The sequence below is a fragment of the Papio anubis genome, chromosome 3, assembly GCF_008728515.1.
Source record: "Papio anubis isolate 15944 chromosome 3, Panubis1.0, whole genome shotgun sequence".
NCBI lineage: Eukaryota > Metazoa > Chordata > Mammalia > Primates > Cercopithecidae > Papio > Papio anubis.
Genome location: NC_044978.1, coordinates 116,810,773 through 116,836,826, shown reverse-complemented (window position 1 = coordinate 116,836,826; position 26,054 = coordinate 116,810,773). Strand labels below are relative to the sequence as shown.

Here is a 26,054-nt window from a genome sequence, read left to right as displayed (position 1 = left end):
ACACTTTTGAAAAACAAAAGCCAACTTTGCATTTTCAATGCTTGAAAACCAATCATAAGAAAGATGGCAAGCAGATGTCTTTCAATAAAGAGAAAAAAGCCAATTCTAGATTAGGTAGCCTTAGTTTTGAGAAGTAATGCCTTAAGTAAGAAAGAAAAACTGAAATCTTAATATGATTCTAAGGGATCACTAACAAATAGTTTATTTCTTAAAGGTGTTTTGTTGTTGTTTTATATATACCCTAGTAAGCTATAGTCATTTAGTTTGACAAACATTTCAGAAGGCATATTTGGGAAATGAGAAGCCTAAATGATTACATGATAATGATACCCCATAATCAAATTTTCAGCACTTAATTCAGGCCACTACAACAAAAATACTATTGACTGAGGAGATTAACAGAATGTATTTCTCACAGTTCTGAAAGCTAAGATGTCTAACGTCAACATGCCCGTCTTTATGTTTTCTGTTGAGGGCCTTCTCTCTGGTTTGCAGATGGCTGTCTCCTTTTCAGTTTCTTCATGTAGGGCAGAAAAAGGTCACCTTGCTTTTGTCTTTTCCTTTTTTTTTTGTTGCTTTTGTTTTTGTTTTTGTTTTTTTTAAGAGACAGGATCTTGCTCTGTCACCCAGGCTGGAGTGCAGTGGCGTGATCATAGCTCACTGCAACCTCAAACTCCTAGGTTCATGTGATCCTCCCCACGCAGCCTCCCAAAGCACAGGGATTTACAGGCGTAAACCACCATGCCCAGCCTTGTTTCTTCTTATGAGGGCACTTATCCGAGAGCTCTACCTTTAAGACCAATTACCTCCCAAAGGCCCTACCTCCAAATATCATCACCTTTGGGTTTCAGAAAAGAATCTGGGGAGGACAAAAACATTCAGTCCATAGCAAGCTCCATTCCTGTGTTTGGCACCATGATAGTTAAGAATTACAGAGACTGCAGAAAGAAAATGTAATACATAGTCTCTTCTTAAGGAATTTAAAGTTGAGAAATTAACTGACATAACACTGATATCAAAGACTGGAATAAGCTAATTATAAATGTTGAACTTTTACAAATGTTTTAATACATTGAACAAGTTCATTTGCAAAGAGGATTGACAAACGATTTCAGTTGGTTCACTCAATAGTTGTAGATCATTTTATACTGTACTCTGAAACAAAAGATATAAGATAATCACAATGTTGTATAAACAGTGCCTATACATTAGTAGTAACACTTTCTTTTGCATTGGGCTTTAAAATTGACAAATACTTCCCCAACATCCTCTACCAAGTAGATAGCAAGTTCTGGTCATCCCTATTATATGGATTAAGAAATGTGTTTATACAAATATATGAAATTAGCAGAAACTAAATATTCACAAATTTTATTTAGATCACAATATTCAAACTTAAGGAAATACTTTAAAATAAGAATGTAATATATGAACACAATACATAGCAAAAAATGTGTTCCCACACTAAAGTCTCATTTCTGACCCCTGATACAACTCCACAAAATTAAATCTTTGGAAATGAAGAACAGCTTACAGCTTTTTTTTTTTTTTTTTTTTTTTTAAAGAGATGGGAGTCTTGCTTAAGACTTTAAGAATTTAACAATTCATGTATAGATATATCAGTCAGTTTGGAAAGCACATGAATTCCAGAATCCTGAGAAAGTTATCGTAGGGTACCCTTGGTTAGGTGCACAGTGAAGGGCAAACGATAGCTGCCGTTTGACATTACCCAACATTTGTTGGAGGCTTCTTTTCCTAAATAAATAAATAAAATCAAGGTTTACTCCTCACAACATATTTTGGTATGTAGTCTAGGGGTGACCCTTCGGTGGGGAAACTCCTCCACGACATTCCATTTTGTTGTTTCCAAGAACACAAAAGTAAAAACTATATAGTTCATGTAGATTCAACGTATTCCTTTTAAGCAGAAGACAGCCAGTGCTGCTGTTCGGGCTCTCTAAAGCTTATATAGGATACAAGTAAACTCCAGTGAGGAATTCACCGTACTGCCAGTGAACTGCCAGTGACAGTTTCCCTTAAATGAAGAGATGACACTTTTATCTTACTGTAAGATTTTGCTGCTATTTACCATGGAAGACAAAACATCGAAGAAATTCAGTTTGCAGGTGGTGTTCAAAATACTAACTGGAACAGATGGGTCAATTAAATCTACAAGAGACTGAACTACCCCTCGTGCTTTAAGCATGCTTATTAACACTCAGGGTCAGCAAGAAACATGCGTCTCTCTACAAGCCGGCACTTTAGCAACGTGTGACTCGCGTATTATAACCTATCGTAATCGCTAGCGGAAGCAATCAGGTGCACGTAAAAAGGTTGGGGATCAGCTTCTGGTCACAAAAAAAAACACCGAGCAAAGATAATTCCACTACAAATGACGATTAGCGTTAGTGAAAAAGAATGGTAAGTTACACGGTGAAGATGAACTTTGCAAGGCGAGCGCTCCCTAGAGAACACCCAGCCCCGCGGAGGGCAGCAGGCTCCACCCATGTCTGCAGTTTTGGTCCGGCCTCGGAGTAACCACCCTAGCAGCGGGAAGTTTCGCGTGTGCGCAGTAGGCCTGCCCAGTGCCGCGTGGGAAAGGCGGGACCTTCCTATTTCTTGCGTCATATCAACTGCGACGCAAGACGTCACCGGCTTGACTGGGAAGGTCAATCGCGGCTGCAGGCGGATGCGCCTGCGGTTTATGCCCGCTGTTGCAGAAGCGTGCGCGTTAACAGCTTTGGCTGGCTGGTGTATGTCGGCAGGATTGTGAAACCCGGGTTCCGGGCTCTGCCGTCGTGCAGAAATGCTGTGCCGACTCGGCGGTCGGTGGCTGCGGCCGCTCCCTGCCCTGCAGCTGCGGGCTAGGGACCCGGCGCTTGCGCCGGTTCCTACGAGCGGCGCCAAACGCCCCACTCCCTCAGTGTGGGCAGTGGCACCAGTCTGTGCAGTCCATGCGAACGGCTGGTACGAGGCCCTGGCCGCGTCTTCGCCGGTGCGGGTTGCGGAAGAAGTACTGCTCGGCGTGCAGGCCACCACGGGCCTGCCCTGGTGGGGCAGCATTCTGCTCTCCACCGTGGCCCTGCGGGGTGCTGTCACGCTGCCTTTGGCCGCCTACCAGCACTACATCCTGGCCAAGGTGAGGGGCGCCGAGCCGTGCGCGTACCCTGCGCCGCAACACCTGCGGCGTAGGAAGGCCGACATTCACTCAGGGTTTTCGATCCCACGATGTTGCCTGTTGCAGTGCTTAATGCTTAATCATCGTGACCATTTCATTGTGACCATTTTAGCGTTAAAAATAATTTAACTAGCATTAGGTGTGTTAAATATTTTGTGATACATGTACCTGTCATTTCGTTTGTCCTACTGGATTTGTACTCCAAGCACAAGTGGTTACTATACTTGCTCTCGGGGGACGGAGTCAAAGAAATCAGTCGCAGAAGAAGTTGTGTTGGCGAAACCTATAAAATTCATGCCTTAAAAGTTTTAACAGCCAGTATGTCTGCAGCGTCTTTCGTCCCAAAGTATTCCAGCTGATCTTTTTTATTAGGAAGAAACTACTGGACTAACAGTTTGCGAACTTGATTCCTGTCCAGGCCCGACTAAGACTGTGTCTGGTCGGTCGCAGTCACTTGAACTTTTACTGCTGAATCCTTTTTTCTGAGGAATAAGGATAGCAGTACCTTCCTTGCCTACTTCACAACATTATCAGAGCAAGTCAGATAATACGGGTTCAAGTGCTTGATTATTCAAATGGGATATTTCAAAAATAGTGGCTTTCATGTTTTCAAGTTGTGAGCATGGGGGAAAAAAACCGGAAACAAAACAGGAATGGAATCAGCAGCAACATTAAGGCAGTGAGCCATTTTACAGGAAGAATGAACACAGGGCAGGAATAAATGCTATTTTTGTTTTTGATTTGTGGCTATCGCAGTGGAAGGTTCTTAACAGATAGCTGTTTTCTCCGCTTACATTACTAGGAAATCTAAAGATGGAACAGTAAAGCTCAGGGTGCAGTTCTCATCTAATACTTATAACCCTGTGAAGTAGGTGCTGTTATATATTTTATATGTGAGGGAACCTGATTTTAGAGGTTAAGTTACTTACCCAGGATCACATGGATAAGTATACATTGTGAATTTGGTTGTGACTGAGGACATTTTAAGCAAATTAACATCGTGTGCTTAGACTTAAGGTTTCTTGACATGATCAGTAAACTACATTTTTAAATGACTCGAGGAAATAATGTGAAAAATTCTGAGTGATTGTGAATAAAGATCTTTTATATGCTCATAACAAAACCTATTTTTTAGCTAGGTGGAAAATTTGCAGCCAGAAATAAAAGCTATTGCCAGGCATCTTAACCAAGAAGTTGTAGTTCGTGCAAATCAGTTGGGGTGGTCCGAAAGAGTTGCCAGGTAAGCAAATTATATCCATGTAAGAGCGCACACACACACACACACACATAAATAGTGATGTTAATTATAAGTTTGAGTATTCTGTAGTTTTGACAGTAAAGTATTTCTTTTACATATATATATATATATATATATTTTTTTTTTTTTTTTGAGACAGAGTTTCGCTCTTGTTACCCAGGCTGGAGTGCAATGGTGCGATCTTGGCTCATCACAACCTCTGCCTCCCGGGTTCAAGTGATTCTCCTCCCTCAGCCTCCTGAGTAGCTGGGATTAACAGGCATACACCACCACACCCGACTAATTTTGTATTTTCAGCAGAGACGGGGTTTCTGCATGTTGGTCAGGCTGGTCTCGAACTCCTGACCTCAGGTAATCCACCCTCTTCAGCCTCCCAAAGTGCTGGGATTACAGGTGTGAGCCACCGCACCTGGCCTACTCTTTTATATTTTCATAAGTTATTAATATGGCATGATAGTTTCATATGCTGGACTGAAAGCAAAGAAATAAATGGACAAAGATAAGAGCATGTTCCTATTCTTTAGGGATTCCAGCCTATTGAAAAAGACAGACCTGTAATCAAATAATAATGTCAGTGAACTACTCTATAAAGATTATGTACAAGGAGCTAGATCATCAAGGAAAGTCAGGGCAGGCTTCGCAGGATGAAGGTACTTTGCCATTTTTTTGTGATATTTGTCAACAAATGACGCAGGTTGTTTACAATCTTGACCATTTGGAAAAGATACAGCAGGTAATAGCCCACAGGAAAGAGGAGGTAGAAAACGTAAGTGCCACAGTAGAAACACTTTGATAGCTAAGGTACTGTCCATCCTTTGTGGTTATTCTGTGCATTTGTCTGCCTGGGTTCTTGGAAAGTCCCAATCTAAGGGTGCTTGGTTGTGACTAAGGATGTCTGCATTCATTTACTGGGAACTTACAAGCCTTCCTGCTTCAATCAACTCCTTCCTTAATCAGTTTCCCAAACTCTGATCCTTATTAGACTATGACAAATTATTCTCCTTTTTAAGCAATGAAAAAGGGCTTTGTGGTATCAATCTGTGTTATGTATATATTATTAACCGTATATTTTTATATAGGTGTAAATTTCCCAACTATTTTTAATATGAGATTGTGTCCTTTATTTAGTGTTAAAAAGATCTGACATTTTAAAAAATCGTGGTGATAGTTTAATGTCTTTATTTGGTAAAAATTAAAAGTTGACAGAACTATAGTTTTGAAATTTTACTGATCAAAGAAGTTGAAAGCTTCAGCCATAGGCCAAAAGAACCAGATTAATAGCTGCTTGCCTGGGTTATCAACGCAGCCTAGATAAGACTTGTGGCACTTTGCTTAAGCCGTACTGGCAGGATGGTTGTCCAGATACATCCTTAGAGATGTTTCTTTCTAGGAGGAGACATCTGAGGGCTTCTGGCATTTTCTTTTTTTTTTTTTTTTTTGAACAAGACAGTCTCCTTGTGTTGCTCACGCCAGTCTCAAACTCCTGGCCTCAAGCAATCCTCCCACTTCAGCCTCCCAAGTAGATGGGATTACAAGTGCAAGCCACAGTGTTGGCCAGCTTCCTGCATTCAATAGTATTGAGTCTTCAAAGGTGAAAGACAGTGTGTCAGATGGACAGCCAGGAAAGTGGGCTTTCCACACAGATGATATAATACAGTACTTCCAAAGGCATGCCTATGCGGAAGTCTGATTTGTTGGACGAACTAAAGTCATTCAGGGGCCAGAATATGCAGGTGTCTAGAGGAGTAACGAGATAAAATTGGAAGAATAGGCAGATGTGAAATTATGAAGGACCTAGAATGTCTTTGTGTACTGTCTTATTATACACTATAATTTGACTAAATTCAGAAAAACTATTGAATGCCTCCTCTGTACAAAATGTATGATACAGGAGATTTAAAGATGAATAAAATAGAAGACTTTCCCCTCAAGAATACTTTAGTTTCTGTTTTTTAACTCATATTCTCTTGGACCTGAAGGAAGACTATTCTAAAAAGTAAAATTTCAGGAAAAAAAACAGTAGTAACTAATGGTTAACAGAGAAACAGGTTAAAAATATCTTTGTGAGATAGTTGATTGAAAAATGGAGACTATTTTGACAGGCCAAGAGCATACACAGTATAAAACCACATAGCTCCAAAAGGTATATTCAGAGATGAAGTGATTAAGTTTGGCTGGAGTGGAGAGATTTGATTAAAGTTTGCTTTTAGCTTCCGTATTTCCAATATTAATTGTAGTTATACCATGTCAGTAGTGAAATTTACTTTAAAAGCCTAATCAGCCAAAGACCACCAGAGACAAAGCCTGTAGTCTGACAATTTCAGATTGTTATGTAACTTATTTACCATATTGTAGAAGTTTTGATAAAAGGCTTTATTTGCCTGTTCTTTAGGGAACCCCTCAACATGCCTGTGACAGCTGAAACCCTTATACAAATCCTTTAGCTAATAACTACAGCAGGCACTATTTGTGCTATGGAAATAAAGCATGATTCTTAGATGACATTTCCTCTTTCCCTTTTTTTTCCACTAACCTCAATCTAGGCTCACTTATCTAAAGAATATGAAGAGGATAATTTCAGAACTATATGTGCGAGATAACTGCCACCCTTTCAAAGCCACTGTGTTGGTTTGGATTCAGCTTCCAATGTGGATCTTCATGTCTTTTGCTCTCCGGAATTTAAGCACCGGGGCAGCACATTCAGAAGGTAACTATTATATAAGTCTTCTCCCAGAGAAGTTCTTTAACATTGTCTTTGTACTGAAAAAAAAAAAAAAAAAAAAAAGCATACTTTTCACAATTAGGATATGTTCAATATCTTCCTTATAAGAGCATAGAATTTAAAGTCTTAAGTGTAAACAGATTGTGTTGAGGACAACATTTTGTATTGAGAAAAAAATAGATATATTGTGAGTGAAAAACTGGAATAAATCTAGTGCAGATCTTTCCTGTGAGGGACACTGTTGGAATTGTCAGACTACTTATTTATGTCTTATATATTTTTCTCTGCTGTTTTTAGGACTTCTGTTGTTTTATTTATAAAACTATTTTAGCAGGTTTTTCTGTTCAGGAACAGTTAGCTACTGGTGGTATTCTGTGGTTTCCTGACCTCACTGCACCGGACTCCACTTGGATTCTGCCTATCTCTGTTGGCGTCATCAATTTGTTAATAGTGGAGGTCAGTAGTTTTAAATGAAATTTGTTTGCCATTTATTGGGATTTTTGTTGCTGCTGTTCTGACTTCAAATCTATTTTTGTTTGAGTTGGTGAAGATAGCTCTGAGTTAGAAGTGAGATCCCTTTGTTCCTGGTTCCACGTCAGGCATTGGCCTAGGCCTCTGTGGGCCTCAGAACTCTCGAAATTAAAGTAAAAGCACTGAATTAGTACACTTCCAAGTCTCTTTCAGCTTCAAAATTGTATGATTCTGATACATAGAATTTTGTGATTTGCTTTTGGTAAAAACAGTAATGAAGATGCCTAGTCAATCTGGTTGTATTCTTACAATAGACTGGTGTTGGGTGTGTGTTATTTAATATGTAAATTTGTAGGCGGGGAACACAGTCAGGCCCTGACTGCTATTTTCTTGCTTTATGACCTTAAAGAAGTCATTGAATGTCTTTGTAAGATGAAATGGGAAAAACATACACATAGAAAATGTGACCTCTCAGTCATGTCTTTTTTTTTTTTTTTTTTTTTTTCCGTTTCAGATGGAGTTTCGCTCTTGTTGCCCAGACTGGAGTGTAATGGCACGGTCTTGGCTCACTGCAACCTCTGCCTCCTGAGTAGCTGGGATTACAGGTGCACGCCACCATACCCAGCTAATTTTTTGTATTTTTAGTAGAGACAGGGTTTCACCATGTTGGCCAGGCTGGTCTCGACCTCCTAACCTCAGGTGATCCACCCACCTCGGCCTCCCAAAGTGCTGGGACCCAGCTCTCTCAGTCATGTCTTAACCCTTATCACAGGCTGCTTTACTCAGCAGTTTAGGGAAAGCATGAATATAATTTCATAAATTATTCTCAGACTCTGAGTAGAACAGACTGAACTGGAAGAAATCTTAAAAATGATTTACCTCAGGAGAGATCTCCCAGACCTCATGACCTCTGATCCCTGTTTGTGAAATCTAATACACTCCTTATTCTTTCAGATGAGGAAAATGAAGATGATATAATATAAGGCCTTGAGTGAAAGTTTCTTAAGGAAAGACTCTACCTGTAGTCCAAATATGTTTCCCTAAGAGCACTAGCACCGTCCCCTGTGGTTGGTATTCAGTGAATATTTGTTAGAAAGAAGGAAGTGATAAGCACGAGGTTACACTGAATCAATGTCAATCCCCTAGTCTTTTCCTCTATGTCTTCTAAAGACTAATGAAAGTGTTTTCATAGTGGGGCATGGTGGCATGTGCCTCTAGTTCCAGCTACTCGAAGCTGAGTCAGGAGGATTGCTTGAGCCCAAGAGATGGAGGCTGCAGTGAGTTGTGATCCTACCACTGTACTCCAGCCTGGGCAACAGAGAGAGAGACCTCATCTCCGGGCGCGGTGGCTCAAGCCTGTAATCCCAGCACTTTGGGAGGCCAAGACGGGCGGATCCCGAGGTCAGGAGATCAAGAGAGAGACCTCATCTCTAAAAGAAAAATAAAAGCTTATTAAAAGCTTATTCTTACTTAACATACACTGTGTTCAAGGCATTTTGTTTGTTTTTTTGTTTGTTTATTTGTTTTTTCTTGAGACAGAGTCTCATTCTGTTTCCTAGGCTGGAGTACACTGGTGTGATCTCCACTCACTGCAACCTCCACCTCCTAGGTTCAAGCGATTCTCTTGCCTCAGCCTCCCAAGTAGCTGGGATTACAGGTGCCCGCCATCACACCCAGCTAATTTTTTGTATTTTTAGTAGAGACTGGGTTTTACCATGTTGGCCAGACTGGTCTGGAACTCCTGACCTCAAGTGATCCGCCTGCCTCAGCTTCCCAAAGTGCTGGGATTACAGATGTGAGCCACTGTGCCTGACCATAGGCATTGTTATAAGCAATTTACATAAGTCAACTCATTTACTTCTTAGAATAACCCTGTGAGCTAAATATTATCCTTTTTTAATGCAGAGAAAGTGAGGCATAAAAATGTAAAACTATGTAGTTTGGCTCTAGAGTCATAATTATGCAGAAGTTTGGTTTGTTTTTTTTTTTTTCCTCCTTTTTTTTTTATTTGGAAACAGTCTTACTCTGTCTCCTAGACTGGAGTACAATGGCATGATCTCAGCTCACTGTGCCTTCCAGGCTCAAGCGATCCTCCCACCTCAGTCTCCCTCCCAAATAGCTGGGACTACAGGGATGCCACCACACCCAGCTAATTTTTGTATATTTTGTAGAGACGGTTTCACTATGTTGCCTAGTTGCCTAGGCTGGTCTCAAACTTCTGAGCTCAAACAATCGGCCTGCCTGGGCCTCCCACAGCGCTGAGATTACAGGCCCCCAGCCTTGTGCAGAATTCTGAAGTGGAGCCTGAAGAATCCTGTGACAGTAGCTACCATATAAATCATTGTTAAGTGGAGCTTGAAGAATGCTGTGACAATAGCTACCATTTAAATCATTGCCCTTGTTTTTTGACACTTTGTGCCAAAAAAGTGTCATTTAAGAATTTAAGAATTTGACATAATTAGTAAGTGATTTTTTGTTGTTGTTGTTGTTGTTGTTTTTAAGAGACAAGATCTTGCTCTATTGCCCAGGCTGGAGTGCAGTGGCATAATCATAGCTCACTGTAGTCTCAAACTTCTGGACTAGAGTGATCCTTCCACCTAGGCCAGTTATTAAGGTTTTTAAAAGTTGGATGATCAAGCTGAGTGCAGTGGTTGGTGCATGCCTATTATCCCAGCTACTTGGGAGGAGGAGGAGGCGGGAGGATCACTTGAGCCCAGGAGTTTGAGACCAGCCTCAAACTGGTCTGTTTGACAGCAAGACCCAGTCTCAAAAAATAAAAAGATGATCAGCCATATAGATTAATCAGTGTTTTTTGTGTATATATATTACTTTTATTAAAGTGTAGATGGATGCCAGTGAAAAATCAGTTTGTATTTTAAAGCTTGTCTGATTTAATATGCATTTTAATAATCTTTATGCATGTATATGTTCTACCCCTTCAGATTTCTGCTCTACAAAAAATTGGAATATCTCGTTTGCAGACATATGTTACGTACTTTGTCCGTGCAATGTCGGTGTTGATGATTCCAGTTGCTGCAACGGTACCCTCAGTGAGTAAGCACCAACATTGTGTGTAGCATGTGCTAAATCCTCTCTGACTTTAGCTTAGACTGGCTGGGTTCTTGCCTCTTCTGTTGAAATTCCTCTGACTACTTGATCCCTTACCAAATCAGTATTTCTGTGGTAACGAATCTGTCTCTATTTCTTGCCTTTTTTAAATCTTGCAATGTGTTTTGCATAATACCATGAATATAGTATTTCTTCCATTTGACTACTTGGTATATTGAATTAGTTCTACCTATGTAAACTGGAGCAAAGAATTTAGCACTTAAAAAAGAAACAAAACAAAATGCTAAGACCATTTGGGTTCCTGTATGGTATTATTTAATCTCATAACAACTCTGTGAAATAGGTAAACTTATCCCTGTATATACCTAATTAAACTTTACAGAAATAGAAAAAGAAGCAGTTATGTTTGCAGTTAGTTCAGTCTTTTGCATGTTTCCCACAAATACTTTAGAAGTTTCTAAGGAGGCAAAAGCTGTGTTGGGTATATCTCTATGTTTACTCAGAGCCGACACATAAAGTCAAATTCAGTTGTTGTTAATAGTTAGGGTGTAGCATATATAAAACTACTTCGTAGTATTTTTTTTTTTTTTTTTTGAGATGGAGTCTTGCTCTGTTGCCCAGGCTGGAGTGCAATGGCACAATCTCAGCTCACTGCAACTTCCTCCTCCCAGGTTCAAGTGGTTCTCCTGCCTCAGCCTCCCTAGTACCTGGGATTACAGGCACACGCCACCATACCTGGCTAATTTTTGTATTTTTAGTAGAGGCAGGGTTTCACCACATTGGCCAGGCTGGTCTCAAACTCCTGACCTCAGGTGATCCACCTGCCTCGGCCTCCCAAAGTGCTGGGATTACAGGTGTGAGCCACCACAGCTGGCCCACAGTATTTTTTATAGGAATCTAAAGCAATATGTTTTTGGCATCAAAATGTATTTTTTAGGCTGTTACTGAACATAATACTGTCATTAATCCTATGCAGAATAAGTTTGTTCATCTCTAAAATAGATACCATAATGCCTGTGAGAATTAATGAAATGAGTGTCTATTATAGAACTTTTTACATAGTAGTAGTAATGTCATAAAATACCCTGTAAAAGTAGAACAGCACAGATTCACTACATTTCCACAGAGAAATCATACCAGCTATATACTGAAGAACCCCCCAGATAAAATAAAATACAAGCAGTTAAGTTTTACGGGGGGATTGAGTTCAAAATGAGTAACAAGAGATCTAAAACACAATGCTTTAAATACCCAAAATTTATCCTGTCAATTATAGGAAATCTGATTAAGCAGCTTAGGGGTGATGGGACAAGTCCATGAAGATGAGAGACCCAGACTACTGCTCTCTTTCTGCTTTGTTGTCCACAGCCTGTGATTTCAAGTCTACACTACGGTCATGGCTGTTAGAGCTTGTTATCATGCAGGAATAGTAAAGGGTGCCTGAAGTGTAGTCAGCACCTTTTAAGGAGACTTGCCAGATGTTCCACCCAACAGTTGTGTTAACATCGTAGTTTTATGGCCATCCCTCACTGCAGAAGAGGCAAGGAAATACAGTCTTTTTTTTTTTCCCTTTTTCTTTTTCTTTTTTTTTTTTTTTTTTTAGATGACCGCCTACTCAAATAAACATTAGGATTTTGTTACTAGGGAAGAGGGGAGATTGATACTTAGCTGTCAACTTATAGTCTGCTGTAGTTAGGCTCAGGTTCTTTTTCTGTTGGTGGGTAAGTCAAATGATGATGATAGACAATATTTATTTAACATTGACTTTGTGCTGAGCGCTGTTTTAAATGGTTTACATATTTTACCCCATATAATTGGGGTACTATTTACCCCATATAATTGGGGTGCTATACAGCGCAACGATAAAGGTACTATTATAATCTTCACTTTGGTGATGAGGAAGCTGAGGCACAGAGAAGTTAAGTAACTCATCCAAGGTTACTTAGCTATAAGTGATAGAGTCTTAACACACATCTAAGCAGTTTGGCGCCTCCTCTTAACTACTGTGCTAATCTACCTCTGAGGATGTGCTACTTTCTGCCCCTAAAGACTGACTTTGGAACAAATAACAAATGTAAGTGCTAAATGTGGACCACATACTTGCATACCACTCTACATGAATTATCTCATTTATTCCTCACAGCAATCCTCTGAGGTAGATGCATTACTGCCCCGACTTTGTAGATGAGGACAGTCCCTAATGCCTTATAGATGAGATGGTCCCTAGTGCCAAAAATGTTGGGGACCACTGCTCAAGATGGTAATACAAAAGAAATTTGGAGATAATGCTGAGGCTGTTTGTCTCAGAAGAAGGCAAAGAAAATGCATTCCTTACTACACTGAGAAACTGGCTATTAGGAAACATTTGGAAGATAGATGACTATATGGGGAAAATGAGGTCTAGGGAGGCTAAGTTTGCCATCATAAATGCCACGCTTCCAGTATTCCACCTTCAGTATGTAAGCAGCTGGACAGGACTTTTCATGGGGAAAAAGTATGCTCCATTGTCGAAGAAGGGAGATGAGATCTCTCTTGAGCCTCTGCCTAAGCTTCTTTTTACTTTCTACCCTCCATACTTCTCTTTTCCCTTTATTTTTGCTTTTTGGTCTGTCTGTAACCTTTTTTACCTGTCTATTTAATCCATCTCAGGAATCTAGTAGCTGCTGCAAGTCTTGCTCAGTCTTGGCATACTTCTGTTTACAAAGATTGTCATTTTCTTTTTTATTGCCTGCCTATGTCTGGACTGTGATGTCCTGGTAGAATTACAGATGCTAACATTTATGTCTTCTCTTTATAGTCAATTGTTCTCTACTGGTTATGCTCCAGCTTCATGGGTCTTTCACAGAACTTGCTGCTGCGTTCTCCTGGATTTCGCCAACTTTGCCGAATACCATCGACCAAGTCAGATTCAGAAACTCCTTATAAAGACATATTTGCTGCCTTTAATACCAAGTTCATTTCAAGAAAATGACATATTTTCCAATAATTTAAAAACAGTTGCAAGAGTCACTATCACCTTAATGTATTTAGACTTAGAAATTCAGATGTTATTTGATTTCCTTTTTTTTAAAATCATGAACTTCATGAAATATTGTACATTAAGATGGAATCCAGACCAGGAACGGTGGCTCATGCCTGTAATCCCAGCACTTTGGGAGGCCGAGGTGGGTGGATCACCTGAGGTCAGGAGTTTGAGACCAGCCTGGCCAACTTGGTGAAACCCCGTCTCTACTAAAAAATACAAAAAAATTAGCTGGGCATAGTGGCAGGCGCCTGTAATCCCAGCTACCTGAGAGGCTGAGGCAGGAGAATCGCTTGAACCTGGGAGACACAGGTTGCAGTGAGCTGAGATCGCTCCATTGCACTCCAGCCTGGACAACAAGAGCAAAACTCTGTCAAAGAGAAAGAAAAAAAAAAGATGCAATCCAGATATATTTGACAGTAATTTAAATCTTTTAAATGTTATAAATGCAGTATGTTTAATTGTGAAAGTATTAGAATAGAACCAAAGTGCCTGTCTCTGTTTATAAAGTTCCAGTTTGTTAGAGCTACCAGAACTTTGGAGAATAGGGTTAGCTACTGAATGATGTCAAATTAAACTAAGCAATACTGCATATTACTGTTTTGTAAAATAAGATCAGTGAGATGATTCATGTTTTTTTTTTTTTTTGAGATGGAGTCTCACTGTGTTGCCCAGGCTGGAGTGCAGTGGCGTAATTTCAGCTCACTGCAGCCTCTACCCTCCGGGTTCCAGCAATTTTCCTGCCTCAGCCTCCAAGTAGCTGGGATTGCAGGTGCACACCACCACGCCCAGCTAATTTTTGTGTTTTTAGTAGAGATGGGGTTTCACCATGTTGGGCAGGCTGGTCTGGAACTCCTGACCTCAAGTGATCCACCTGCCTTGGCCTCCCAAAGTGCTGGGATTATAGGCGTGAGCCACCTCACCCAGCATTTTTTTCTTTTTTTAATTTTTTTAATGAGACAGAATCTCTGTCTGTCACCCAGGCTGGAGTGCAGTGGCATGATCTCAGCTCACTGCAACCTCTGCCTCCCGTGTTCAAGCAATCCTCCTACCTCAGCCTCCTGAGTAGCTGGGACTACAGGCATGCACCACCACGCCCAGCTAAGTTTTGTATTTTTAGTAGAGATGGGGTTTCACCATGTTGACCAGAATGGTCTTGAACTCCTGCCCTCAAGTGATCTGCCCACTTCGGCCTCCCAAAGTCCTGGGATTACAGGCATGAGCCACTGTGCCCGGCTGAGATGTTTCTTTTTATTTTGGAGGTGAAGAGGATTTTAGACCTCTTTGAGCATCTGAAAAAAGGCTATGTATGTATGGTTTTCTCTTCAGAAAAATCTTAGGACTCAAAATACGGGGACTTCATTGATACCGGGAAGGTTTTCTAGCAACTCCTAGTGAATAAATCTTATTCTAATGGAACACACATTGATCCTGAGTTAATGCATGGTTGAAAAAGAAAAGGGGGCGGCGACTTGAAATATATGCAGTAGAGTAGTCCATGCATACAAGTACCTAGCATGGTAGATGATGTTGCCTCCAGCCCTGCTCAGAAAGAATACAAAAAGTTTACATTCCTTTTTCTGTAATTTAAGAAGTCTGGAATACAGAGTGTAGCACCATGTACTGCTAGCACCCAAAATGGAAAATCTTAAGCTTTCAGTTTGTTTAGTCAAAGAAGAAAACCAGAAGGGCAGTTGCCTATTGAGGTGATTTTAAACCTGTTTATTTGTAAGGATTAAGTACCCTAATAGGGTTAAACTGTGATAGAGGTTTAATACAGGAAAAATTGACAGGTGTTATAAATTGTGGATCCAGTTACTTGCTTAATTTGTAAAGAGGTAAGATTAGCTCTGGTTGAGATATCAAGTATGACAGGTATTTGAGAAGACTATAAATCATAAATTTTCATTTAGTTAAAATATGGACCTGATTCTGGGAAACCCTATCATTCCATCTCAATGTTTTACAATAAAATAAAAACTAAAGTGAAATTCATTAGTCATTTCTTTGATGTCTCTTAAATTTTAGTTCACCTACTTAATGAAGTTTTTTTTTAATACAAAAAATGTACAGCGCACAGAGATAAGAATTCTGCTTGTCATGTTACTGCAGTTCCCCAGTAATTTATTTTAGACATAGATGGTGGCAATTAAGACTAGTTTCTTTTTTCATGTAAGTTCCTAGTCCTGGTTTCTGACTGTCCTATTGGGGCAATTGTGCTTCCCAACCACATGGAAGGAATTGAAACATCCTCATTATTTGTGGATTTTATATTTGTAAATTTGCCTACTTGCTCAAATCTATCCATAACCCCAGAACCAGTATTTGCACAAGTGCTTTGAGGCCATTTGTAGGCGAAAAATGTGAGTCACCTTCCAACAGAAGTCAAACAAATGGTACTCTGCCTTCTAGTTTCAGCTCTTATACTGTAAACATGTATCGTTTCTGAGTCTACTTAGTCCCATGTCTTGCTAATTTCTGTTCTTTTTGTTGGTGATTTCACTGTTTAAAATGGCCTCCAAATGTCCTGCTGGAGTGCTGTCTAATGTTCCTAAGCTCAAGAAGACTGTGATGTGCCTTAAGGAGAAAATAAGTGTATTAGATAAGCTTCATTCGTGCCTGAGTTATAATGCTGTTGGCAGAGAGTTCAGTGTTACTGAATCAACAATATCTTGTATTGATCTGTTGACAAAAACAAAGTTTGCAGAAACCTAACCCTGTGTGTTTTCTAGGAGCAGTGGTTTGGTATTCACTAATTCAGTGTTTGTGAACTTTATGGAACATAAGTACCACAAATAATGCAAATTGACTATATTTGCAACATGTACAATCAAGGATGCAGAGGCAGAAATGTGTGTGCAGCTTGCGTCATAATAAAAAGAGGAAAGAATTTGAGGAAAATTTTGGCAGTTACAAATTACCTCTTACTGTGTGTGCTACTGTGTACTCACTCAGATATTTTTCTTGTAATGGCATAACGGAAATCAGTCTCCTTTTCCCACTGTGTGTGTCACTTTTGCTGAGACGCAAACAGTAAGGTGCTATGATACTGTGAAATACGTATTTAGTCTTTATCCCCAATCCCTGACATCCAGCGGAATCTGCAGAGTTTTAAGTGTGTTTTGTATACTCATGTGATGACTGGTGGCTAGGGTCCCCTAGAAAGCTTCAGGATAGGGCAGATCCTTATGGCCAGGAGTTCCAGGTCACCCTGGGCAACATAGTGAGATCTCGTCTCTACAAAAAAGAAAGTAGGAAAAAACACCTTTGGTTTTTTCCTATCTCCAGATACTCCCTTTTCAAATAAATGAATCTTCTTTCATTTGCATAATTTACCTTATTTACTGTGAGTCCCCTTGATTTCATAATGTATATTTGTATCTTTTTTCAAATGTATATTGTGCTTAGTTTCTTGTTGCTCTCTCACCGTCAAACTTTCAAACTTGAAATTTCTTTTCAAATACATACAGGAAGTTTGAGAATACAGGGCCCTTCCTCCAAGATCCCAAAATGATTTCTGACAAGTGGGGGTAGCTGGGATCTTGGGATAAACCCATGTATAAAGAAAACTGGTGTATTATGAACTGAAGTGAATCAGTTACCTGAAGTTACCTGACTTCAGGATGGTAAATACTCTTGATTTTTTTCTTCAGGCAGATTTATTTGGTAAAGAGCAAAAAATCTGTATTGTATTTCAGAAAATTGCAAGTCTATGGTCTTATTTCCAAGTTTGTCATAGCCTGAAGCAGTTTCAGAGCCTGAATGAAGTCAGGGCTACAGAACAGGGAATATACATGCTCTTAAGACCCCTTGATGTCTTGCTGTCTGGCCTGCCTATATCCCCTCGCTGGGCCCTGCAGAGTTCAGGAAGGTTTTTGTCTCCTTGGGTGAGGACTGTAATGTTTGTGTCACCCTTCCCCACAGGGGTGTTACCCACCCTTCTTACAGGAGATCTGTTCCTGTGGGTCTCATTTTTGTCTCTAGGCCAGATTCACTCTCTTAATAAATGCTTCTCATTTCAAGAGTCAGGGAGGGAGACTCACTCCTGGATTAATTCATAGTTTAGGATACCTGAGTTCAAAAGTATATTAACAGAATTGGCATATCAGAAATGATCCCAAATTACTTTTCCCTGGGACCATTAGAAGGGAAAACAACAAATCCTATCCTAGTCAGATGTTCTAAGTGCGAAGATGAGGCTTACAAAAGAAAATCAAAATTGTTAATTGCCACCCTCACAGATAACCCAGGAGAGGTTGCAAAGCCTCATTAAGAACCTTGAGGGAAAAGCCAAACTTGGGGAGAAGACTTTTCAGGTACGTTTAACAGCACTCTAGCTAAAGACCATATCTTCATCTAAGAATCACACATTCACCTGTCCAAACCCAAAGAACGGACTCGGAGACACAAAGAACAGTGGAAGCAAGACTTTTAATGGCAGTCTTGCAAGACTGGGTGTCTGGTGCAGTTACAGCAGGTAATTTACCTCCTAGCATGCAAGTCCCTCCCCCAGTTTCTGATTGGCTAACTACTATGGCGTTACAATCTTCTGGGACATTGCCTAAGTTTCATTACCCCCTTATAAGGTTATATACCCCATTCCCTTCACCCCTTAAGTTTTGATTTCCCAATAACAAAACTATCTTCCCTTTTATGGGCTGACTCCTACTCTACATTCTGTTCATTTATCATGACCTTCTAGGTGCATGAGCAGTGCGGTTTGTTACATACCAAGGCTGTCTGCCAGTGCTTGGATTTATCATGCCTTAAAAATGGACCATTTAAAATGTTTTCTCACAGTTCACATCTCAGAGGCGGTACAGAGGTCCTCCTAGATGGCGTTGGGAAAATTGTAGTTTGTGTGAAAAAATGAGTGCCCAAAAAAACCTTGGTACCTTCTGTGTTTTGTTGGTTTTTGTTTTCTTTTTTTTATTGGATGCATAATCTGCTTATATTTTGCACCTGTTATTAAATCACCCTTATACCTTCATATTTTATTCTTCTAAGAATCCCAGGAATCACCTTTTCTTTTTTTTAGTAGTCACCTTTAAAATTGCCTGTATATCAGATTTAAGTCCCAGAAGCAGTAGGAATGCAGACCCTAGAAAAAAAAAAATTAAAGAATGTAGTTTGTTTTTTCCTCTAGGTGTTAACTGCAGCTACTACAGAATGCAGACTTTGGAATTTCAGGCATAATATTTGGAACCATGCAAGAATTTAGATTTCTGTATTAAAGCTAAATAAAGCTTCATGTAAATATGAGTAAAACAATGAGTTATTATTATAAACACTTGGGCCTTACGAGCTGGTTCAAGCAGAACCCAGATAATCTGGAAATTATATGAATGTATAGATTTTCCATTTGAACCTTACTAGTGTTGCTTAAACTTGTAATAATGGGTATTTTCTAGTTATCTGTTTTCTTTTTTCATATACTATGATTGTATTTTATAAAATCATTTGGTTTTGAGAAGTTGGAATTTCCTAAAGCCACAACATTAGTCATAGATAATCTTATTTATCCAAAGTTTCTGGAATGTTGTGGTTCTGTACTATGTATACAACTAAAATAATATGTAAGTAAGAATTTGATCCATGTACAGTTTAAGCAAACTCTAAAAACCCTGAATTTACATGTATTCTTCTGCTAATGATATGGAATATGAAGATTTGAGATATCTCCTTGATAACTCTTAAGAAAGTGAAAAGCAAATCGCTGAACCCAGGAGGTGGAGGTAGCATTAAGCCGAGATCGCGCCACTGCACTCCAGCCTAGGCGACAGAATGAGACTCTGTCTAAAAAAATAATAATAATAATTAAAAACTACTAGTGTGATGAAGCTAATGCTAAGTAAGAGAATACTTTAGATGGGTAAACCTTGGTGCTATGGTTTGAATGTCTTCTCCAAAACTCATGTTGGAACTTGATCTCCAGTGTGGCAGTATTGAGAGGCATGGGGCCATTACATGGTGATTGGATCATGAGGGCTCCCTTCTCATAAATGGATCAATTGGCTTATGGATTAATAGGTTATAATGGGAGCAGAGCTGCCGTCTTTATAAGGAGAAGAAGAGAGACCTGAGCTAGCACTTAAGCATGCACGTCCCCCTTACCATGTGATACCAGGCACTGCCTCAGGTCTCTTCAGAGTCCCCACTTACAAGAAGGCTCTCACTAGTTGTACCCACTTGATCTTGGATTTCTCAGCCTCCATAACGGTAAGAAATAATTTCATTTCCTTTATAAATTACCCAGTTTCAAATATTCTGTTATAAGCAACAGAAAACAGACACTTAGTCTAACAAAACAAGATTAAGTTGATCTGAGAACCTTGTAAAATTTAAAAGTTCATAGCTTAGAAAAAGCAAGATAAATTTAAAAAGCTTGCTCTTTGAAAAGCTCTGCTAAAGGATTTAGCAAATTTTAAGAACAATTATGACAGTTAAGAACAATTAAGAACAAGTATATGACAGTATATTTTAATCTTAATAGAAATTAAATTATAGGGGAAAACTTAGCAAGAGAGCATGCATGTGAATCGTGTTTATAATTACGTATTCAACATTCTAGATGGATCACATAATTGCAAAATAAAATTGTACAGAATTTTGAAGACAGTCATCTTTGTTTTGTTTTGTTTTGTTTTGTTTTTTTGAGTGGTGCACTCACTGCACCCTCTGCCTCCCAGGTTCAAGCGATTCTCCTGCCTCAGCCTCCTGAGTAGCTGGGACCACAGGCATGCACCACCACTCCCGGCTAATTTTTGTACTTTTAGTAGAGATTGGGTTTCACCATGTTGGCCAGGCTGATCTCAAACTCCTGACCTCAAGTGATCCGCCCACATTGGCACCCCAAAGTGCTGGGATTACAGGCATTAGCCACCGCACTGGGCCTATTTGAGTGCTTTTTATCATCTCAAAATAGAGTAGACCCTTCTCTCTCATAGCACCTGAAAGCCATAATGCTCTAAGAGCTTCGAACTGACAGCTGCTAGGATGCCAACAAATAAAGCAAACTGAAACTGAACTAAATTGTTCATCAGGTAAGGACTAACAGCCACATAGGGGGAGCTATTGGGTGACTCTTGAACAAATTGCCTTGACTGAAAACCATTGGTGGAATACAATCTAAAAGCAAAAGGAATTATTAGAAATTTTGAACTTTATATAGTAATTATATTGCTGTTGTTAATAATGCATTTTTTAAAAACTTTTAGTAAATAAATAATTATGTTTATTAGGTGTATTAGTTTGTGCTGCTTATTACCATGAAGAGAAAGATATTATTGAAGAAATCTGTTGGAGATAATTTACATATTTTTCAAAATTTTCTTTTAAGATTGTGGAAATTAGGATCAACCCAAAGCCAAAATTTTGATAAAATAGTCTTTTAATCTGGCTTTAGAGATCGCCCCTGAGGAAAAGGATTAGTTCCACCAAAAGATCCTCCCTTTCCACAGTTCTCTATCCCCATGCTCAGAAAGCCTAGCCTTCATATCTGTTTCAACTAAGTCCCTCCACAATCCCAGTTAAGAACTATATATAAGGCCGGGCGCAGTGGCTCATGCCTGTAATCCCAGCACTTTGGGAGGCCAAGGCGGGCAAATCACGAGGTCAAGAGATGGAGACCATCCTGGCCAACATGGTGAAACCTCATCTCTACTAAAAATACAAAAATTAGGCGTGGTGGTATGTGCCTGTAATCCCAGCTACTTGGGAGACTGAGGCAGGAGAATTGCTTGAACCTGGGAGGCAGAGGTTGCAGTGAGCCGAAATTATGCCACTGCACTCCAGCCTGGGCAACAGAGTAAGACTGTCTGAAAAAAAAAAGGAACTATATATAAAAGCATTTTGATCCTGGTTGATATACATCCATAGGAACCACAAGGTCAGCAGGGTGCAGTGGCTCACTGCCTGTAATCCCAGCACTTTGGGAGGCTGAAGTAGGTGGATCATTTGAGGTCAGAGGTTCGAGACTAGCCTGGCCAAAATGGTGAAATCCCATCTCTACTAAAAATACAAAAATTAGCCAGGTGTGGTAGCACATGCCTGTAATTCCAGCTACTCGGGAGGCTGATGTAGAAGAATCACTTGAACCTGGGAGGCGGAGGTTGTAGTGAAACGAGGCAACTCCATTGCATTCCAGCCTGGACAACAGGAGTGAGACCTTATCTTTTTTTTTTTTTTTTTTTTTAAATAAAAAGGAACCACAAGGTCTTGCTGATAGCACAAGAAAAGGAAAAACAAATAGCAGGCAAGGAACAGCTGCAAAATTTTCAAGTTTTGTTAATCAACTATATTAAAACTAAGGAAGCCCTTTCCTAAGAAGCCTTGCCTACTTCTCAAAACACTAACTTTTTGGGTGGCTGTAACTTGAACATGAGGGAGACATTGACAAAACTTTCCCCAAAGAGTAAGTAACAGAGGGACCATGTTTCCTTGTGTTCTACTACTGACTGCTTGCTTTATTGCCCAGTATTTAGGTAAATGTTGCAAGATAGCCTGCTCTCAATTGTTTAGTCCTATACTGCTGGTTTTGTTTTATAAAATAGGACATTTTTTGTGTTTTAGAACAAAAGCATCAGTGGAAATACCTGAAATAAAAATCAGTGCTTCAAGAAAGCAACCACAACCATTCCTATTGAATTACTCTAAGGCAACAAAAGATAAATTTCTATCCTTTTTTTTAAAACACAGATTTTCACTTGGTCACCCAGGCTGGAGTGCTGTGGTACAGTTTTAGCTTACTGCAACTTTGAATTCCTGGGCTAAAGCAATCCTCCTGTCTCAGCCTCCTGAGTAGCTGAGACTATAGGTGCATGGCACCATTCTCAGCTAATTTCTAAAAATTTTTGAAGAGATGGCGTCTTGCTACATTGTCCAGGCTGGTTTTGAACTCCTGTTTTGGCCCCAACACCTGACCCAAATCTCTATCCTTGAAGATCTCTGCTAGAATTTCATTAAAAAGAGGCCACTTTGGAAAATGACCAATTTCTATCTTTTCCATTTTGAGATTTCACAGGCATGCTTCTCTCTCTTTGTACCTCTGATGAGGCAATTCTTAATACATTTGTTTTGCCTTAACTGGGAATTGGGAAGGCAGTATTGTATTTAATTTGCTTTGATTTTTGTCTTTTGAGCAAACTGTAGCTCTCCAGGACAACATAAAAATGGAATATGAAATATACCTGACTATATTCATTTGATAGCAGCTGTATTTTTGTATATCTGCATGTTCCAACTGTTGCACAATTAATTTGAAGAATTTTTTCCAATTATAAGTTTCTGTGAAAGGGCCACATAAACAGAGCAGCCCCCAAATGCAGAAGGACCCAAGGAACCAAAGAACGAGGCAGACAAAACCAGTTTGCAGTAAAGGATGATTTATTGGGGAACTTAAAGATGGAAGCATGCTCTTGGGCAGCAGCAAGACAGGTAGGGCTCTGCATCAATACTCCCCAGACCCAGAACTTTTATACCATAGGGAAAGGGTGTACATGCTGTATAGAGACAATTAAAGGCAACCCTCCAGAACAGGCAAGAATGCTATATGATCATAGCCTGTAATTTGTATGATAACATCAAGGTTGCTTGGATCTAATGGCAGGCATGTCCTTACACTAAAGACAGTAAATAAAATAGGACTCAGGAGGCATCTTTAGGACTGGGGTTAGTTAGAAGTCAACATGGCAGATTAGCACCCAAGATAGAGTAACTTTTATTGCCACAAACTTCAAGTTTCCTGGTTTTTCAGTGAATGATAGATCCCTCTGAGGTGGACATATTAAAAATATAAAATCTGTACCTATAGAGAGAATTTGCAGCTTCTTCTATGCTGTTTAAAATTTATTTCATGGGCTGCTAAAAGTAAGAAATTCTCCTCTTGTAAAGTTTATTATAGAAGCTTCAGTTGTGCTTATAAATATTGTTTTCAAGTATAAATGTTACATGTTCTATTTTGTTGTCCAAACAAAAAGAAGTTCCCATTTAAAATTAAACTTGCAACAAAATACAATCTTAAAATGAAATATCTTTTTCTTCCTCTTTACTTCTAATCCCCTCCCCAACAGAGACGAAGACTTTCAGATGAATTATTGGGACTTATACTTCTATATCTATGTGATAATGTGTTATTTTACTCAAAATGCAGTCGATCCTCATTATTTACATATTATAGGAATGAGTTATAATGCTGTTGGCTGTGAGTTCCATGTTGATGAATTAATATATAGCTTCGTTCTTTGTGTGTTTCTATTTGAAGACATTAATATATACTATATGCACATTTATATTTATATGTATAGTATCTATGTATGTATATTTTATATACAGGCATACCTTGTTATATTCCAATTCGCTTTCTTGTGTTTCACAGATATTGTGCTTTTTACACATTAAGAGATTGTGCCAACCCTGCTTCAAGCAAGTCTGTCAGCTCCATTTTTTCCAATACCATGTGCTCACTTTGTGTCTCTGTGTCATGTTTTGGTAACTCTTGCAATATTTCAAACTTTTTCATTATTATATCCGTTATGGTGATCAGTGCTCAGAGATCTTAGGGTTTACTTTTTAATTTTTAAAAATAAACTATATATGTATATATATTTTGTAGCGATGGGGCCTCCCTATATTACCCAGGCTGGTCTCCAAATTGTGGCCTCAAGCGATCCTCCCACCTCAGCATCCTAAAGTGCTGGGATTTCAGGTGTGGGCTACCATGTCTAGCTTGATCAGTGATCTTTGATATTACTATGATCATTGTTTTGTGGTGTCATGAAACACACCCCTAGAAGACTAGTGAACTGAATCCATAAATGTTGTGTGTGTTCTCACTTCTCCAGTACCGGCCATTCCCCCATCCCTTTCCCTCTCCTTGGGCCTCCCTATTCCCTGAGACATAGCAATATTTGAATTACAGTGGACTCTTAAGTGGTTAAGTGAAAGGAAGACTCACATATCTCTCATTTTAAATTGGAAGGCATGTCAGAACCAGGATGGACTGAAAGCTAGGCCTCTTGTGCCAAACAGCCACATTGTGAATGCAAAGGAAAGGCTCTTGAAGGACGTTAAAAGTGCTACTCCAGTGAACGCACAAATGACAGGAAAGCGAAACAGCTGGATTGCTGACATGGAGAAAGTTTTAATGCTCCGGATCGAAGTTTAAACCAGCCACAACATTCCCTTAAATAAGGCCTAATCTAGAGCAAGACCCAACTCTCTTCAATTCTGTGAAGGCTGAGAGAGGTGAGAAAGCTGCAGAAGAAAACGGAAGCCAGCCGAGGTAGATACACGAGGTTTAAGGAAAGAAGTTGTCTCCATAACATAGTAGTGCAAGGTGAAGCAGCAAGTGCTAATGTAGAAATTGCAGCAAGTTCTCCAGAATATCTAGCTAAGATAACTGATGAAAGTGGCTACGTTGAACAAAAGATTTTCAATGTAGATAAAATAACCTTCTAGTGGAAGAACGTGCCATCTACAATTTTCATAGCTAGAGAGGAGAAGTCAATGCCTGGCTTCAAAGTGTCGAAGGACAGGCTGACTCATATTGTGGACTAATGCAGCTGGTGACTTTCAGTTGAAGCCAATGCTCATGTACCATTCTGAAAATCCTAAGCCCTTAAGATTGATGCTAAATCCATTCTGCCTGTGCTCTGTAAATGAAACAACAAAGCCTGGATGACAGCACATCACTTTACAGCAGAGTTTACTATTTAAAGCCCACTGTTGAGACCTAGTGCTCAGAAAAAGAGATTCTTTTCAAATATTATTGCTCTTTGACAGCGTACCTAGTCACCCAAGAGCTCTGGTGGAGGTGTACAAGGACATTAATGTTTTCATGCCTGCTAACACAGTATCCATTCTGTAGCCCATATATCAAGGAGTAATTTCAGCTTTAAGTCATATTTAAGAGATACATTTTGTAAGGCTATAGCTGCCATAGATAGTCATTCCTCTGATGGATCAGGGAAAAGTACATTGAAACCCTTCTGAAAAGAATTCACCATTCTTGATGCCAAAAAGAATATTTGTGATTCATGGGAGGAGGTCAAAATATGAACATTAACAGAAGTTTGGAAGAAATTGATTCTCATCCTTATGGGTGGCTTCGAGGTATTCAAACTTCAGTAGAGGAAGTCACTGCAGAAATGATGCAGAAATTGGCACAGCCACCCCAACCTTCAGCAACTGCCACTCTGAGGAATCAGCAACCATTAACATCAAAGCAAGACCCTCCACCAGCAAAAAGATCACTGAAGAGTCAGATGATTGTTAGCATTTTTGAGCAATAAAGTATTTTGTTTTTTTGTTTTGTTTTGTTGCTTGTTTGTTTGTT

The 26,054-nt window shown here is 39.5% G+C and overlaps 1 protein-coding gene across 4 annotated transcripts; it reads left to right on the top strand.

The window, feature by feature from the left end:
* The first annotated feature begins 2,632 nt into the window (after positions 1-2,632).
* On the top strand, positions 2,633-17,048 carry LOC101000710 (cytochrome c oxidase assembly protein COX18, mitochondrial). 4 transcript variants are annotated; one of them, XM_009206956.4, is made up of 6 exons: positions 2,634-3,139; positions 4,318-4,418; positions 6,980-7,143; positions 7,493-7,614; positions 10,572-10,679; positions 13,496-17,048. In XM_009206956.4, exons 1-6 carry the CDS (start codon positions 2,807-2,809, stop codon positions 13,667-13,669), a joined length of 1,002 nt encoding a protein of 333 aa, XP_009205220.1. In that variant the 5' UTR covers positions 2,634-2,806; the 3' UTR covers positions 13,670-17,048. The 4 variants fall into 4 exon arrangements, with proteins under 4 accessions (XP_021794237.1, XP_009205220.1, XP_021794238.1 ...); XM_003898781.5 differs by having other exon boundaries at positions 2,635-3,139; positions 7,490-7,614; positions 13,496-14,430; XM_021938545.2 differs by lacking the exon at positions 13,496-17,048 and having other exon boundaries at positions 2,633-3,139; positions 7,490-7,614; positions 10,572-11,328.
* Positions 17,049-26,054: the final 9,006 nt, after the last annotated feature.

What these genes read in the sequence shown, in the direction of transcription:
- LOC101000710 (XM_003898781.5), top strand. Translation starts at nt 2,807, where the DNA reads ATGCTGTGCCGACTCGGCGGTCGGTGGCTGCGGCCGCTCCCTGCCCTG. An exon ending in TGGTCCGAAAGAGTTGCCAG is followed by an intron (nt 4,419 to 6,979) that starts GTAAGCAAATTA and finishes ACCTCAATCTAG; the next exon opens with GCTCACTTATCTAAAGAATA. An exon ending in TCAATTTGTTAATAGTGGAG is followed by an intron (nt 7,615 to 10,571) that starts GTCAGTAGTTTT and finishes CTACCCCTTCAG; the next exon opens with ATTTCTGCTCTACAAAAAAT.